The sequence below is a fragment of the Epargyreus clarus genome, unplaced genomic scaffold, assembly GCF_041222505.1.
Source record: "Epargyreus clarus isolate Ecla_fem2 unplaced genomic scaffold, WU_Ecla_fem_2.2 ptg000033l, whole genome shotgun sequence".
Lineage (NCBI taxonomy): Eukaryota > Metazoa > Arthropoda > Insecta > Lepidoptera > Hesperiidae > Epargyreus > Epargyreus clarus.
Genome location: NW_027332238.1, coordinates 855,565 through 871,914, shown reverse-complemented (window position 1 = coordinate 871,914; position 16,350 = coordinate 855,565). Strand labels below are relative to the sequence as shown.

General features: G+C 47.5%; 1 protein-coding gene across 1 annotated transcript in view; it reads right to left on the bottom strand.

Moving 5' to 3' along the window:
- Positions 1-317: 317 nt before the first annotated feature.
- Positions 318-16,350, bottom strand: part of LOC140755358 (uncharacterized) — a 33,537-nt gene continuing 17,504 nt past the window's right edge. The window contains exons 8-16 of the mRNA XM_073090553.1: positions 14,242-14,309; positions 13,712-13,781; positions 11,017-11,215; positions 10,023-10,145; positions 9,128-9,289; positions 8,485-8,661; positions 3,539-3,702; positions 2,797-3,081; positions 318-1,881 (exon numbers count right to left, since the gene is read on the bottom strand). Of these exons, the coding sequence (XP_072946654.1) occupies positions 390-1,881; positions 2,797-3,081; positions 3,539-3,702; positions 8,485-8,661; positions 9,128-9,289; positions 10,023-10,145; positions 11,017-11,215; positions 13,712-13,781; positions 14,242-14,309 (2,740 nt within the window). The 3' untranslated portion in view covers positions 318-389. The remainder of the gene's footprint in view (positions 1,882-2,796; positions 3,082-3,538; positions 3,703-8,484; positions 8,662-9,127; positions 9,290-10,022; positions 10,146-11,016; positions 11,216-13,711; positions 13,782-14,241; positions 14,310-16,350) is intronic.

The following is a 16,350-nucleotide window of genomic DNA, read 5'->3' as shown; positions in this document are numbered from 1 at the left end:
TATTTATTAGACTGGGACAAAGTTGCGCACGCCCTTGTAACACATAATTATTAGAGAAGACAAAAGTTGTTCTAAGTAACACATATTATATTCGTAGTTTTTACTGCCGCCTATTGGTTTATTCAGTTTTAATTTTTTTAATCCACGACAAGAAAATTTAAAAAAAAAAGCTAGTAAAGTGCAACTTCTTACAAACACACACCTTTTCAAAATTTCCCAAAAAAAATGTCAAAATCCGTATCACACAGATAAAAATTACCCACACACATTTAAAAAAAAAACAAAAACAAAAAAACCACACAATCAAAATTAAAAAAAAAATTCATACATTCACATTGACATCTACAGAGATCATTACGATTACTTCACACCAACATCGAACCCGGGACTTAGTGATCATCCTTCGGCCACTCCACCTTCCGCTCCACATACGGACTGTACAGCACCTCACAGTCCGGCCTGAGACTCCTGAAGTTCTCCACACCTTGTTCGGTTACATTCGTCTCCCTGAAATCCAGCAATCTCAGATAGGGTGCCGCTGTTGCCAGATGAACCAAGCTCCTATCCGTGATATTCCTATACCCATTCATGACTAACACCCTTAGGTTGGACCTCTCCGGCCTCACACTATCATTATTGGGGCCATGGTAAGGATGTGGTATACCGACTAAAACGAATCTTATATCGGTACCGACTGCTCTACCGAACCTTCTTACAGCTGAATCTGTGACCAGGTTCGAGGGTTCCAGTTGAGCATGTCCCGGATTCAGGATGCTGTGCCTATCTCTGTTATCTAAGACCACACCTTGGAGTATATTCGCCGGTGGTAAGGCATTGGCAGGTTGACCAACGTTCACATAGAGTACTCTATGCCTCGGCTCCACTTGTCTCTGGTCTTCCAACACCGGTAGATTAGCGATCTGTGGTAACGGATTGAAGGGCCTCATGGGTGGTAGACGTGGAAAATCCATCGGGCCCTGATTCGGTGGTGGCACTATACCTCGGATCAGATTCATGATATGAGGATTACGTTCCATAAGCCGGGTTCTTTCCTCGATACGTCTTTGGGCAGCGTCTTCCTCTCTATTCTGACTTTCGTTCAAATACTGTAGATGCCTGAAGTAATCCGGTTCATTCGGATTCGGATCCGGCTGATTCTGGTTACGCTGATTCTGATTCTGATTCGGCTGATTCTGATTTGGCTGATTCTGATTTGACTGATTTTGATTCTGGTTCGGCTGATTTTGATTCTGATTTTGCTGATTCTGATTCTGGCTTTGCCGATTCTGATTCTGGCTTTGCTGATTCTGGCTTCGCTGTCTGGCCCTGGGCGGTGCGGTCACGTTACGATTCTTAACTTCAACATTGAAGATCCTCTGGTTATTTATAACCTCATGTCTGATACTGTAATGGACATTACGATTCTGCACTTCCAGCGTGGACCGTACTGGGTCGTATACGGGTGGTTCTCGACCATAATGCTTATATGATCGCCGTGGGTTCACCAATACGGGGTCCTGGCCTTGTCTGAAGCGTACATAGCTCTCATTGTTGTTACTGTTGTTACTGTTGTTGCCATTGTTGCTCGGCTCAGCTCTAGATGTGCTAGCGCCTTCGTTAACTTCGAACTCGTTGGACTTCGGCTTTGTTTCACTTTTATCAGCACTTTTATCATTACTATCAGCACTTTTATCATTACTATCAGCACTTTTATCATTACTATCAGCACTTTTATCATTGCCATCAGCACTTTTATCATTGCTATCAGCACTTTTATCTTTATTTTCAGCACTTTCTTCATTTTTATCAGCACTTCCAGCACTTTTATCATTTGTATCAGCACTATTATCATTATTTTCACTCACATCTTCTGGATAGGACCTGAAATGTAATGAAATATATTTATTTTGTATAGATCTATAGTGGCCAGACAGATAACGACAATTGAAAGTTTATATATTATAGATATAGATAACAAATAATTAGTATAATTTATCTTATATATAAAATTCTCGTGTCACAATGTTAGTTATCGTACTCCTCCGAAACAGCTATACCGATTTTCACCAAATGTTATATGCATATTCAGTAAGTCTAAAAATTGGCTACTATCTATTTTTCATACCCCTAAGTGATAAGGGTAGTTCACCCTTAACATTTTTTTTATTTACATGACAACACAACGTTTACCGGGTCAGCTAGTGTCTTATAATCTTTTCAACTATTGTACCTTGTATATTAGGTTTAAGAATTTTTATTTCTCATAAGACTTTTACATCACTTAAACTGAGAAACTTAATAATAATAATAACTATTATATGTGTCCGGTATGCCAACATGTGTTGTATGTGTCTGTTTGTGTGTGTTTGTGTGTGTGTGTGTGTGTGTGTGTGTGTGTGTGTGTGTGCGTGTTTGTATGAGTACGTGTGTTTATGTGTGACTTATTTATGTTACTCATAGTACTTTTTTTTTTCATATAATATGAGAGTAGCAGACGAGCATGTAGTCCACCTGATGGTAAGTGGCTACTGCCGCCCATGGACATCTATAATCAACCCCAGATAGGATTAGATATTCCTACCTGAGGTCGGCCACAGATGCGCCGCTACCCCTGAGGACTAAGCTGGAACGCCTCGGAAAAGTCTGTCTCCCTTACCACACCCTTCAAACCGGAACACAGCAGCGCCTAACACTGCTATTATTAGGCAGAAATAGGTGTGGCGGTGGTGCCGCCGGAGTCGAACCACAAAGGGTTCTACCACCTTCAAAATTTTACTAAATTATTATAGTACTCACCTCAGACAGATATCACCTGCTCTCCACCTGACCGGTCCTCTCACTCTATTCAAGATCTGCTCTCCGTCCTCACTCACAGTGCCGGGATACGACCTCCTATCAACTATTACTATAGTTTGACAGTTCGGCGAGTCGTCACAGTTGTGACGCGTGTGACGTTTCCGTTTCGTATCGGTGACGTCACTGCCGTTGTCCGCTTTCCGTTTGGATCGAGTGTGATCTCTATCCGTGCGACTGGTTTCACCGCCGTCGGGTTGTTCTAGGGGATCCGGTTCGCGGACACGGCTGAAAAGATTTTAAATATTATTATATTATCCTTCATACTTAATTGTATCAGGCGTTACTTTGCGGAAATCCATGCTATTAAGTTAAGATTAAAACTACTTCGCAACTATCCGCTACAAATATGTATGATGGTATATATTTTAAACCATGCAGTAAAACGGTGGTGCCGCCAGAGTCTTACTGCTGTCTTCTACCTTCTCCAGTATATTGCATTAAACGCTCAAAAGGGATTTCAAAAATACAATATATTCTTCCATAATCATCAACATTTACAATAATACTTAGAAATTAACTTATTTATCACACTTCCATTTCAAAAGACAAGGCAAAAATTAGATAACATTTCATAACTCAAAGTAAGACTATTTAAAACTGAAGTAAATTATCATTAACCAGTAATTATGTGGTCTATACATGAACCAGTGTGATGTGACTGTAACAATAGTAATATAATTACCTCGCCCCATCGGCCATATCGTCGTCATCATCGTCGTCGTCGTCGTCGTCATCGTCGTCGTCGTCATCGTCGTCGTCACGATCGTCGCGATCGTCACGATCGTCGTTTTCGTCGTCGATATCCATCTGACCGCCGAAGCCAGCGTGCTTGAAGTATTCCGGCTCCTATAAAATTAGAGAAGATTATGGATTATTTTCGAGTTACAATGAAAGGCAAGCATCACTTGCCTTTCATTTTTAATTAAAATAAAATAAACATTAATATATTGGACGTGTCGGATGGCTAAAAACAGTCATAACTCATAAGTTACACATTTTCGAATGATCAATACTGGATATGCCACATTGCAATATGCCGGATGCCGGACGAAAAATAGTGGATGACCAAAAATATTCAAAATGACACACAATTGTTGGACGACCTGGAATACCTTATGTGCCAGATGCCGGAAGAAAAATACCGGATGACCAAAAACATTCGGAAACGACAATTAAATGCCGCACGACAAATACTGGATGTGCCGGACGCCGGATGAAAAATACCGGAGAGCCTACAAACACTCATAAACGACCCCGAGTGTTAATTAGTCAATACCGGATGTGCCGGATGCCGGATGAAAAATGCCGGATGGCTTAAAAACACTCATAAACGACTCCCAATTGTTAACTAGCTACAACCAGATATACCGGATGACCTAAAAACACACTCAGCTCGTACCGTACACCAGCTACACAATACCGGACGGTGCAACACACTCACCAGCGACTCCCAGCGCGCCAAGATCTGCCGGTGCGCCCTGGCGTCGTCCAGGTAGAGCGCGTGCGCTACTACCGGATGCCGAATGACTAATTTAGGATGATCATAAAACACTCTTTAGTTACAACCAAATGCCGGATGACCGAACCGGAGGCCGGATGAAAATTACCGAATGACTAAAACCACTCGGGAATGATGGTCAGATGCCGGTAGCCGAACCGGGTGCCGGATGACCAAACCGGATGCCAGATGAAAAATAATGGATGACCAAAAACACTCCTAAATGACTTTCGGGTGTCGGGTGATCAAACTGCATCCTGGATGAAAAATACTGGATGGCTAAAAACACTCGGGAATGACGCTTGATTGCCTGACAAGCAATACCGGATGCCGGATGAAAAATACCGGATAGCCTAAAAACACTCATAAACGACTCCAAATTTTTAACTAGCCATAACCGGATGTACCGGACGACCTATAAACACACTCAGCCACCACCGGACGCCAGCTAACCAATACCGGACGGTGCAACACACTCACCAGGTAGTGGCGGGCGGCGGGCCTGCCTGTACACTCACCTGCGTCTCCCAGTGCGCTAGTGTCTCGCGGTGCGCCCTCGCGTCGTCCAGGTAGTGGCGGGCGGCGGGCCTGCCTGTACACTCACCTGCGTCTCCCAGTGCGCTAGTGTCTCGCGGTGCGCCCTCGCGTCGTCCAGGTAGTGGCGGGCGGCGGGCCTGCCTGTACACTCACCTGCGTCTCCCAGTGCGCTAGTGTCTCGCGGTGCGCCCTCGCGTCGTCCAGGTAGTGGCGGGCGGCGGGCCTGCCTGTACACTCACCTGCGTCTCCCAGTGCGCTAGTGTCTCGCGGTGCGCCCTCGCGTCGTCCAGGTAGTGGCGGGCGGCGGGCCTGCCTGTACACTCACCTGCGTCTCCCAGTGCGCTAGTGTCTCGCGGTGCGCCCTCGCGTCGTCCAGGTAGTGGCGGGCGGCGGGCCTGCCTGTACACTCACCTGCGTCTCCCAGTGCGCTAGTGTCTCGCGGTGCGCCCTCGCGTCGTCCAGGTAGTGGCGGGCGGCGGGCCTGCCTGTACACTCACCTGCGTCTCCCAGTGCGCTAGTGTCTCGCGGTGCGCCCTCGCGTCGTCCAGGTAGTGGCGGGCGGCGGGCCTGCCTGTACACTCACCTGCGTCTCCCAGTGCGCTAGTGTCTCGCGGTGCGCCCTCGCGTCGTCCAGGTAGTGGCGGGCGGCGGGCCTGCCTGTACACTCACCTGCGTCTCCCAGTGCGCTAGTGTCTCGCGGTGCGCCCTCGCGTCGTCCAGGTAGTGGCGGGCGGCGGGCCTGCCTGTACACTCACCTGCGTCTCCCAGTGCGCTAGTGTCTCGCGGTGCGCCCTCGCGTCGTCCAGGTAGTGGCGGGCGGCGGGCCTGCCTGTACACTCACCTGCGTCTCCCAGTGCGCTAGTGTCTCGCGGTGCGCCCTCGCGTCGTCCAGGTAGTGGCGGGCGGCGGGCCTGCCTGTACACTCACCTGCGTCTCCCAGTGCGCTAGTGTCTCGCGGTGCGCCCTCGCGTCGTCCAGGTAGTGGCGGGCGGCGGGCCTGCCTGTACACTCACCTGCGTCTCCCAGTGCGCTAGTGTCTCGCGGTGCGCCCTCGCGTCGTCCAGGTAGTGGCGGGCGGCGGGCCTGCCTGTACACTCACCTGCGTCTCCCAGTGCGCTAGTGTCTCGCGGTGCGCCCTCGCGTCGTCCAGGTAGTGGCGGGCGGCGGGCCTGCCTGTACACTCACCTGCGTCTCCCAGTGCGCTAGTGTCTCGCGGTGCGCCCTCGCGTCGTCCAGGTAGTGGCGGGCGGCGGGCCTGCCTGTACACTCACCTGCGTCTCCCAGTGCGCTAGTGTCTCGCGGTGCGCCCTCGCGTCGTCCAGGTAGTGGCGGGCGGCGGGCCTGCCTGTACACTCACCTGCGTCTCCCAGTGCGCTAGTGTCTCGCGGTGCGCCCTCGCGTCGTCCAGGTAGTGGCGGGCGGCGGGCCTGCCTGTACACTCACCTGCGTCTCCCAGTGCGCTAGTGTCTCGCGGTGCGCCCTCGCGTCGTCCAGGTAGTGGCGGGCGGCGGGCCTGCCTGTACACTCACCTGCGTCTCCCAGTGCGCTAGTGTCTCGCGGTGCGCCCTCGCGTCGTCCAGGTAGTGGCGGGCGGCGGGCCTGCCTGTACACTCACCTGCGTCTCCCAGTGCGCTAGTGTCTCGCGGTGCGCCCTCGCGTCGTCCAGGTAGTGGCGGGCGGCGGGCCTGCCTGTACACTCACCTGCGTCTCCCAGTGCGCTAGTGTCTCGCGGTGCGCCCTCGCGTCGTCCAGGTAGTGGCGGGCGGCGGGCCTGCCTGTACACTCACCTGCGTCTCCCAGTGCGCTAGTGTCTCGCGGTGCGCCCTCGCGTCGTCCAGGTAGTGGCGGGCGGCGGGCCTGCCTGTACACTCACCTGCGTCTCCCAGTGCGCTAGTGTCTCGCGGTGCGCCCTCGCGTCGTCCAGGTAGTGGCGGGCGGCGGGCCTGCCTGTACACTCACCTGCGTCTCCCAGTGCGCTAGTGTCTCGCGGTGCGCCCTCGCGTCGTCCAGGTAGTGGCGGGCGGCGGGCCTGCCTGTACACTCACCTGCGTCTCCCAGTGCGCTAGTGTCTCGCGGTGCGCCCTCGCGTCGTCCAGGTAGTGGCGGGCGGCGGGCCTGCCTGTACACTCACCTGCGTCTCCCAGTGCGCTAGTGTCTCGCGGTGCGCCCTCGCGTCGTCCAGGTAGTGGCGGGCGGCGGGCCTGCCTGTACACTCACCTGCGTCTCCCAGTGCGCTAGTGTCTCGCGGTGCGCCCTCGCGTCGTCCAGGTAGTGGCGGGCGGCGGGCCTGCCTGTACACTCACCTGCGTCTCCCAGTGCGCTAGTGTCTCGCGGTGCGCCCTCGCGTCGTCCAGGTAGTGGCGGGCGGCGGGCCTGCCTGTACACTCACCTGCGTCTCCCAGTGCGCTAGTGTCTCGCGGTGCGCCCTCGCGTCGTCCAGGTAGTGGCGGGCGGCGGGCCTGCCTGTACACTCACCTGCGTCTCCCAGTGCGCTAGTGTCTCGCGGTGCGCCCTCGCGTCGTCCAGGTAGTGGCGGGCGGCGGGCCTGCCTGTACACTCACCTGCGTCTCCCAGTGCGCTAGTGTCTCGCGGTGCGCCCTCGCGTCGTCCAGGTAGTGGCGGGCGGCGGGCCTGCCTGTACACTCACCTGCGTCTCCCAGTGCGCTAGTGTCTCGCGGTGCGCCCTCGCGTCGTCCAGGTAGTGGCGGGCGGCGGGCCTGCCTGTACACTCACCTGCGTCTCCCAGTGCGCTAGTGTCTCGCGGTGCGCCCTCGCGTCGTCCAGGTAGTGGCGGGCGGCGGGCCTGCCTGTACACTCACCTGCGTCTCCCAGTGCGCTAGTGTCTCGCGGTGCGCCCTCGCGTCGTCCAGGTAGTGGCGGGCGGCGGGCCTGCCTGTACACTCACCTGCGTCTCCCAGTGCGCTAGTGTCTCGCGGTGCGCCCTCGCGTCGTCCAGGTAGTGGCGGGCGGCGGGCCTGCCTGTACACTCACCTGCGTCTCCCAGTGCGCTAGTGTCTCGCGGTGCGCCCTCGCGTCGTCCAGGTAGTGGCGGGCGGCGGGCCTGCCTGTACACTCACCTGCGTCTCCCAGTGCGCTAGTGTCTCGCGGTGCGCCCTCGCGTCGTCCAGGTAGTGGCGGGCGGCGGGCCTGCCTGTACACTCACCTGCGTCTCCCAGTGCGCTAGTGTCTCGCGGTGCGCCCTCGCGTCGTCCAGGTAGTGGCGGGCGGCGGGCCTGCCTGTACACTCACCTGCGTCTCCCAGTGCGCTAGTGTCTCGCGGTGCGCCCTCGCGTCGTCCAGGTAGTGGCGGGCGGCGGGCCTGCCTGTACACTCACCTGCGTCTCCCAGTGCGCTAGTGTCTCGCGGTGCGCCCTCGCGTCGTCCAGGTAGTGGCGGGCGGCGGGCCTGCCTGTACACTCACCTGCGTCTCCCAGTGCGCTAGTGTCTCGCGGTGCGCCCTCGCGTCGTCCAGGTAGTGGCGGGCGGCGGGCCTGCCTGTACACTCACCTGCGTCTCCCAGTGCGCTAGTGTCTCGCGGTGCGCCCTCGCGTCGTCCAGGTAGTGGCGGGCGGCGGGCCTGCCTGTACACTCACCTGCGTCTCCCAGTGCGCTAGTGTCTCGCGGTGCGCCCTCGCGTCGTCCAGGTAGTGCGCGTGCGTGGCGGGCGGCGGGGCGCGCACACCGGACAGTCGCAGTTCGCGCAGCGCCGGCAGCCACGCGAGCGGAGCCACCTCGGAGTCGCCGACGGGGGAGCCGCGGAGGTCCAGCACCTGGGTGTAGAGAACATTCTTAAGTATAACACATGTATACATCTGAATCATTTCTAGGAAGCCTGTGTGTAGTCTAGACAGAATATAAAAGGGCAAACAGGGCAACCGACTCGGTCGGATATCGAATAGACTACTGGACATATACAATCGAGTATCGGACGTACCGGATCGAATGCCGGACGCACCGGATCAAATGCTAGACATACCGAATCACATGCCGGTTGTGCCGGACCCGATATCGAATACGCTGCTGAACATGTAGAATTGTGTATCGGTCATACCCAATCTGATGTCGGACGTACCCAATCGGATACCGGACGTGCCGTATCAGATGCCGGACACAACGGATTCAAGATGGACAGCACGCCGAACCTATCCAATCGAACATCACACATACCGGCTCACATGCAGAACGTACCGGATATAATATCAATCATACCGGATCACATGCCGGACGGACACTCACCTCCAGCTTTCGGAAGCCGTATCGGCTGGACAGCGACGCGTACGCGACAAACTCGGCGAGCTTGTGGCAATCGCGCATGTGTAGCTGCTTGAGGCGGCTGTGTTTGCTCAACGGCAGTAGAGACGCCGGCTCCAGCCAATCACACTCGGAGATGTCCAACGACTGTTAAAGAAAAAGTAAAACTTGTATAGTCCGCGCCAAACTGCAAGTCCGCTCTGAAGTTGTTGCGAGGAGGTAGTCATACAATTAGCTATGGCGACGCGATTCATTTCTATATTCAGAGCGAACTAGCAGTTTTACGCAGACTATACAATTCTTTTTTTTTTATAAGTGAGGGGTCTCGGCAACGATCGCATATTTCTTTTCCACAAGAAACAATGTAAAATTGCGACAAAATAGTGCTAAAATGAAGAAGTTCATAGCTCAGGAATTCGACGAGGAAGGTGGTAGAATAATTTGTGATTCGACTCCGGCAACACCACCACCTATTAGTGTTAAGCACTGTTGTGTTCTGATTTGAAGGATGTGGTAAGGGAGACATACTTATCCGAGGCGTCCCAGCTTAGTCCTCAGGGGTAGCGGCGCATCTGTGGCCGACCTCAGGTAGGAATAATCTTATCTGGAATGGCTTCCAAGTGTCCATACGGCAGTAACCACTTATCATCGGGTGGACTGCATGCTCGATAACTACTCCTCTTTCTTCTATTTCTTTCTTAGATTCTTCTATAATATAGAAGAGAGAACTCTTCTATATTATAAAAGAATCTATTTCCTCCGTAGGGAGGAAATAGATTCTTACAAGTAGTTGTACCCATTACTCGCTCTCCTCTCATCATTAACTAAAGAGATATCAACTATTACTGAGCTCGGCTCTCCTCATTAACTAAAGGCTCACCTCCAAAAAGGGCAGATGGTCCTGTATCTTGAAGAGAAAGGACTTATCGATGGGCAGATTGAAGCATTTAGTCCCGCGCAGGGACAGTAAGGTCAGGGTCGATGGTAGATGACCTAGGTTCGTCTGCGAATAAATGACAGTAAATAATACTAATCAATCAACAGTTAACTCAATTATCAACCACTCAAACATACAAACAAACACAGAAGCATACAAACAGACAAATCGACCAACAATAGTATAAATACCCAACGTACAATCAATAATTCATCACACAACCATACAAGCATACAAACACAACATTAACTATGCAACCAGTCTATCTACCAACTTATCATACAACCAATTTACTAAACTACTAATCTAGCTTATTATCTACCCACCAATCCACTATTCACTTTTCCAACCAATCTACATCAATCAATCTACTTAATTTTTATTTACCAATCAATTTTCAAACTAATATATCAACTAATCTACCAATAAATGTGCCTAACATCTACCAAGTGATCTAATAAACAGTCTCCCAACCAGTCTTCTTATTAATCTACCAATCAATCTACGTAACCATCTATCATCCAATCTACCAATCAATGTACCAATTATTCTACTAAATAACCCCCCAGCCAATCCATCAACACTGCACACACACACACACACACAAACACCAAACAATGTACAAACTAATCCACCAACACAACACACACTCACACAGACACCAACTAATCCCCCAACCAATCAACTAACCCCACACACACATACACACACACACATACACAAACACACACACACACACGCAAAAGCCATCCAATGTACCAACTAATCTCACATTCAATCAACCAACACACACACAAAACACCAACCAATGTACCAACTGATCTCCCAACCAACCAATACCACACACACACACACACACAAACATCAACTAACCTCCCAACTAACACCACCAACACCACACACACACACACACGCAAACCTCACACAACAAACTCACCGTATTGCAATCTATGTTGCACTCGTCCAACGCGAGCTTCGTGAGCCGCGCGCACCGTGTCCGCAGCTGCCGCAGCAGCGGCTCGCTGGCCGTGAACTGCGGCCCGGCGCACCCCGCGCGACCCCCCGCGCCCCCCACCGGCCGGCACGGGCCCTCTTCGTCCCAGAGCGGACAGCCCCGGAACCTGGAGCATTTCATGCTACATCCTCACTGACGGTGGCCGTTCACAGTTGGGCGCGGGTCACACACAGTGAGAAATACCACCCAATTACAGACGAATAAACAGGAGTACGTCAAAATGTATCGCCGAATATGGCCAAATAGGATTGAATGTGTACACGCTGCCGACTAGTGAAGACGCAAAAACTGGTGGTGACCATTCACTACAACATTGCTGTGTGCAGGTCACACATAGTGAGATACCATCCACCAAACCACCATATTTACAGACAAATAAACACGAGCCCACCAAAATGTTTTGACGAATATGGCCGGATAATTAGGATGTTATATTCGCTGCGCACTAATAAAGATGCAAAAACGCATCGCCGAATAACTTGCCAAGCAAAGACGAATATGTAAACACCGCGCTCTATAAACAACGCATTGTGGTACCGGATATATACCCGAATAGATTATTTACAAACGCCTACTCGTGTCTAATCGGCATTGTTCGGCGAGCTAAACTTTGAATTGTTCGCGAGTATCTATATGATACACTGCAATAACTGTGATCCCCGTGAACTACAGGCCGGCGTACCCCCCGCGACCCCCCGCACCCAACTAAAGACGAATAAGCACAAGTACATCAAAACGTATCGCCGCATATCGCCGAATAATGATGATGAATGAACACGCTGCGCTCTAATTAAGACGGAAAAACGTATCATTATATAACTTGCCGAATAATGACGAATGTGTACACACCGCGCACTAATAAAAATGATGGCATAGCAAATATTCCCGAATATTTTGTTTAAAAACTCATGCTAATGTCTAAATGTCTAATCGTCATTGTTCGGTGATCTACGTGGCCTAATACGTTGCACTAAAACAGTAAGCCCCCACCGGCCGGCACGGGCCAGAGCGGACAGCCCCGGAACCTGGAGCATTTCATGCTACATCCTCACTGATGGTGACCATTCACTGCTTGGCGTGCGTCACGCATGGAGAGAAACCACCCACTTAGAGACGAATATACACGAGTACGGCCAAATGTGGCCGAATAATTCATGTGTACACGCTACGCACTAATAATAATGCAAAAACGTATCGTCGTATAACTTGCCGAATAATGACGAATGCGTACACACCGCGCACTAATAAAAACGTATCGTGGTACCGAATACACCCGAGTAGGTTGCGATAATACTCGCGTATATTTGTCTTTACTCAACAATTGCCTAAGACTCCTGTTATATGGAGTTAGTTACAGATTTCCATATGGCAGTAAGTTACCATCAGGTGCACTGCATACCCAATTACCATTTATATATTATTGTTCAGTTTTGTCTATGGTTCTACGTATTAATAATCTGTCGTTAGTAATCCTTACTCCTTACTAATATTATAAATCCGAAAGTAACTCTGTCTGTCTGTTTGGTTGTCTCTTCTTCACGCCTAAGCCACTGAACCGATTTTAATGAAAGTTTTAAGTTTTAAGATTTTAATGAAGATAGTCTGAGACCCGAGAAAGGACATAGGATAGTTTTTATCCCAGAAATCCCACGGGAACTAGGGTTGGCGATCTAAGATCGATTAATCGGAGAATCGATCTTTTGGACCCAAAACATCGATTATTTTAATCGATATTAGTAAGGATTGAGTCGTATATAGTCGTATATTAGTAACTATCCACTTGATCAAGTGATGATCTTTAGCAAAGTTGAAAGTACGAATTTTCAGTTTTATGTATGTTAGTATGTTATATTATTTTCTTTTAAACGCGGGCGAAGCCGCGGGCAAATACTAGTTTGTTATAAATTTGAATCTTTAGGCTGGCAATGAAAAGCATAGAGATTCTAGTTTGAATTGAGTTCGTTGTAGATCGTCGTATCCGTCATGTCGTTCGCGGTGGTGTATGCCGCCACCGGGATTTTAACTTGTTCGAGAAGCTTCGGAGTCGTCGGTCGCGCTCGCGCAATTTTGTCGTTTTAGTTATACTCCGAAGTAGAAGCCGTTTCTTTTTAAATTCGTATTAAATTCATTGTTCGCGGTGCAACGTGCTGTAAGATGGACGCCACGTGAGAAGAGGAAGAACGTAGAGGTAACTGGTAGACCATTCCTAGTAAGACTCGAGCTTAGGGTGAGTTGAAGGTGCCTTATACCTAGTACAAGAGGCTGCGCCCATCAGCAGCAGGTGAGTGCGCGACCCTATAGCAGTTTGCATCTTATTTTCGTATATACAGTCCACTTAACCTTCTTCGGGACACGATTATCCTGTCCATCGAAGAGAGGAACATTCGGTTCCTTATTTGTTCTAACGGCCGCGGAAAGCTTAACATTTTTGGTCTTCGAGCCGAATCTAACAATTATTAAAACGATGTATATTGTATGTAGTAACCTGGAGGCACGGCAGTGCCTCCGCCAAGTCGAGCCATTATTTTATTCTGTAAAGAAATCCTCATAGCAATAGAACATTAAAAAAGATAAGAAAAGTTAAGATAAAAAAGATATGTATATAAAAGATAGTTACCTCGGCAGGCGGGAAGAGCTGTTCGCTGTGATGTAGAGACAGGCGTGGTGATTTGGGAGCGACCGCATTTCTGGGGATATTTTAGATTAAGTTTAGGTTAGATTAGGTTAGATTGTAGAGAGCACTGAATTGTATTTTACAAGAGCAGTGTAGCGTTGCTGTGTTCTGGTTTGATGTGAGGTAAGCGAGACGTTTGAAGATTTGAAGGTGGTAGAACCCTTTGTAGTACGACTCCGGCGTAACGCTTCTGTGTTCTGGTTTAATGTGTGGTAAGCGAGACGTTTGAAGATTTGAAGGTGGTAGAACCCTTTGTAGTACGATTCCGGCGTAACGCTGCTGTGTTCTGGTTTAAAGTGTGGTAAGAGACATACTCTTCCGAGGCGTTCCAATTAACTCCTCAGGGGTAGTAGTGTAGTCGACCGAAGACTAATCTCATCTGGATTTGGTTACAGATGTCCATACGACAGTGCCTTGCCATCAGGTGGTCTGCATGCTCGTCTGCTACTCCTATATTATTGGCAAGATCTTACCATTCTTCTTGTAGTTCTTCTCTTCTTCCTCAGCCTCCTGTCTTGTGCAGTTGAAGAGACCGAGGCATCTATAAACAAAAACCTACATCAGACATCAGAAACACATATTTTTTTTGTATTCGAAAAAAGTTGCAATATTTAGTGACAGCTATTAATTATGGATTTATTAAGAAATCCGCGTCGATAGTCGATACTATCGATGTATCGATAGTTTAGTTTCACCAAGTTACATCCCTATACACGATAAACTCGTCCGCACCTCTCTTACACTCGCGCAACTGTTGCTCATTGTCAAATAATGCGTTCAAATTCAAAACATTATCGATTATCGATATCCTAAATTTTGTTTATGTATGAATATTTTATATACATATTTATGCCAATATTTTCAATACGTAATTTATACCGATATTTAAATATTGATAACTATTCCGATATTTCCATATACAGGGTTACTGAAAATTCGATACATTCCCTTGGAGGGGTAAAAGTAGAGCTCATTTGCAATAGATTTTGTCATTAAGTACCCTAGCCGATAGTGATTTGTTTTTGAGATATCGTTATGGAGGTTAATTTGCTAGAGTTCAATAAAAAACCCCTTTTTATTTCCACTTCAGAGTGAATTTGCATAAAAAGGATGTATGGAATGTGTCGTACAAATTATTAAAATAATAGCCCTATTTCACTAGCTATCTAAAATGGTATAAAACTTTTATCTACATTGACAATAACGACAATAACACAGTTTAAAGTGTTAACTAAGATAATTAGACCAGGGTCGATAATTTTTAAAACCAATTAAAATCGTAGTAGGATGAAACCCATTAGAAAAGGAGGGGAATATTATAAAAATGAAGGGAAAAATAATTTACGGGCGATCTGAGGTCGGGGAGGGGATGGGGGTGAGTCTTTAAGGGTAAAAAACGGTTTTTCTCGATTTCCGGCAAAACTAAAAGTCCTATCGAAAAAAGTCAAATGGCAAAGTTGTAGGTAATAAAAAGATCTAAAACTTTTGTATTTACACTTTTTTCACATAACCTCAAAATTTATGTGAAAAATTCAAAAAACCAAGTTTTTGGTTTTTTTATTTTTATCTTTTACAAAAAAATTTTTTTTTTAACGAAATTTGGCGAAAACTTACCTTTTTATGTCCCAAATATGCTGTAATTTATTTGATTTAAAATATTTATTTTTTCACCTTATTTTGAATTAATATCGAAAAAACACCCTAATTTTCAATCGAAAACTCACCCGTCAAAATATCAGCTTTTTTCAAAAAGTTGGTATTTTTTCTGTGCGTTGAAATCTCTACTTTTTGATGGTGAAAAAAATATATATATGTTACTATAGTAAATCTTCTCAGAAAATGCAAAAAATAAAAAAAAACTCGAATTCGAAATTTGGATTTGAATTTGAAATTTGGAAGTGCTGGATACCACTAAACGACTCAAAGCTGCTTTTTTTATTTCATACACTTATCATCTGCCTTATTGCAGATGATACAAACAGATTCATCCATACTGATAATCTGAAAAGACAGAATCGAATTAATAATGCCGTCACTATTTTATCGTGAATATACCCCCATAAAAAAAAAATATATTAAAGAAATAAATGTCAAAATGTCTAAAAAATATATTAAAAATCTATTTAAAATGTATAAATATATAAAAAATATGTATAGTAAATATATTTTTAATAACTAACTTTTGGCTGATTTTCAAGTATATTTCATATATTTTGAATACATCTGAAATATATTTGAAATGTAAAAAATATATATGAAAATCGGCCAAAAGTTTGTTATTACAAATATATTTATGATATATATTTTATATATTTTTTATAGATTTTTAAACTATTTTTTATGTATTTTGAAATTTTTTTTTTTTCCATGGGATTAACTAAATTTGTTTGTGCAAAATTAAGGAGATTATTTTTTTTTTATCTTGTACTAAAACATCATTTAATTTCAATCTTTAGGTTACGTTACGTTAAGTATACTATTTTTTAAAGAAAATATTACGATTTTTATGTTTGAGTTGATTGATACAGACAAAACTAGATATAGTTAAGATAGTATAAAAATAGTAATTACCTTCCTATGCA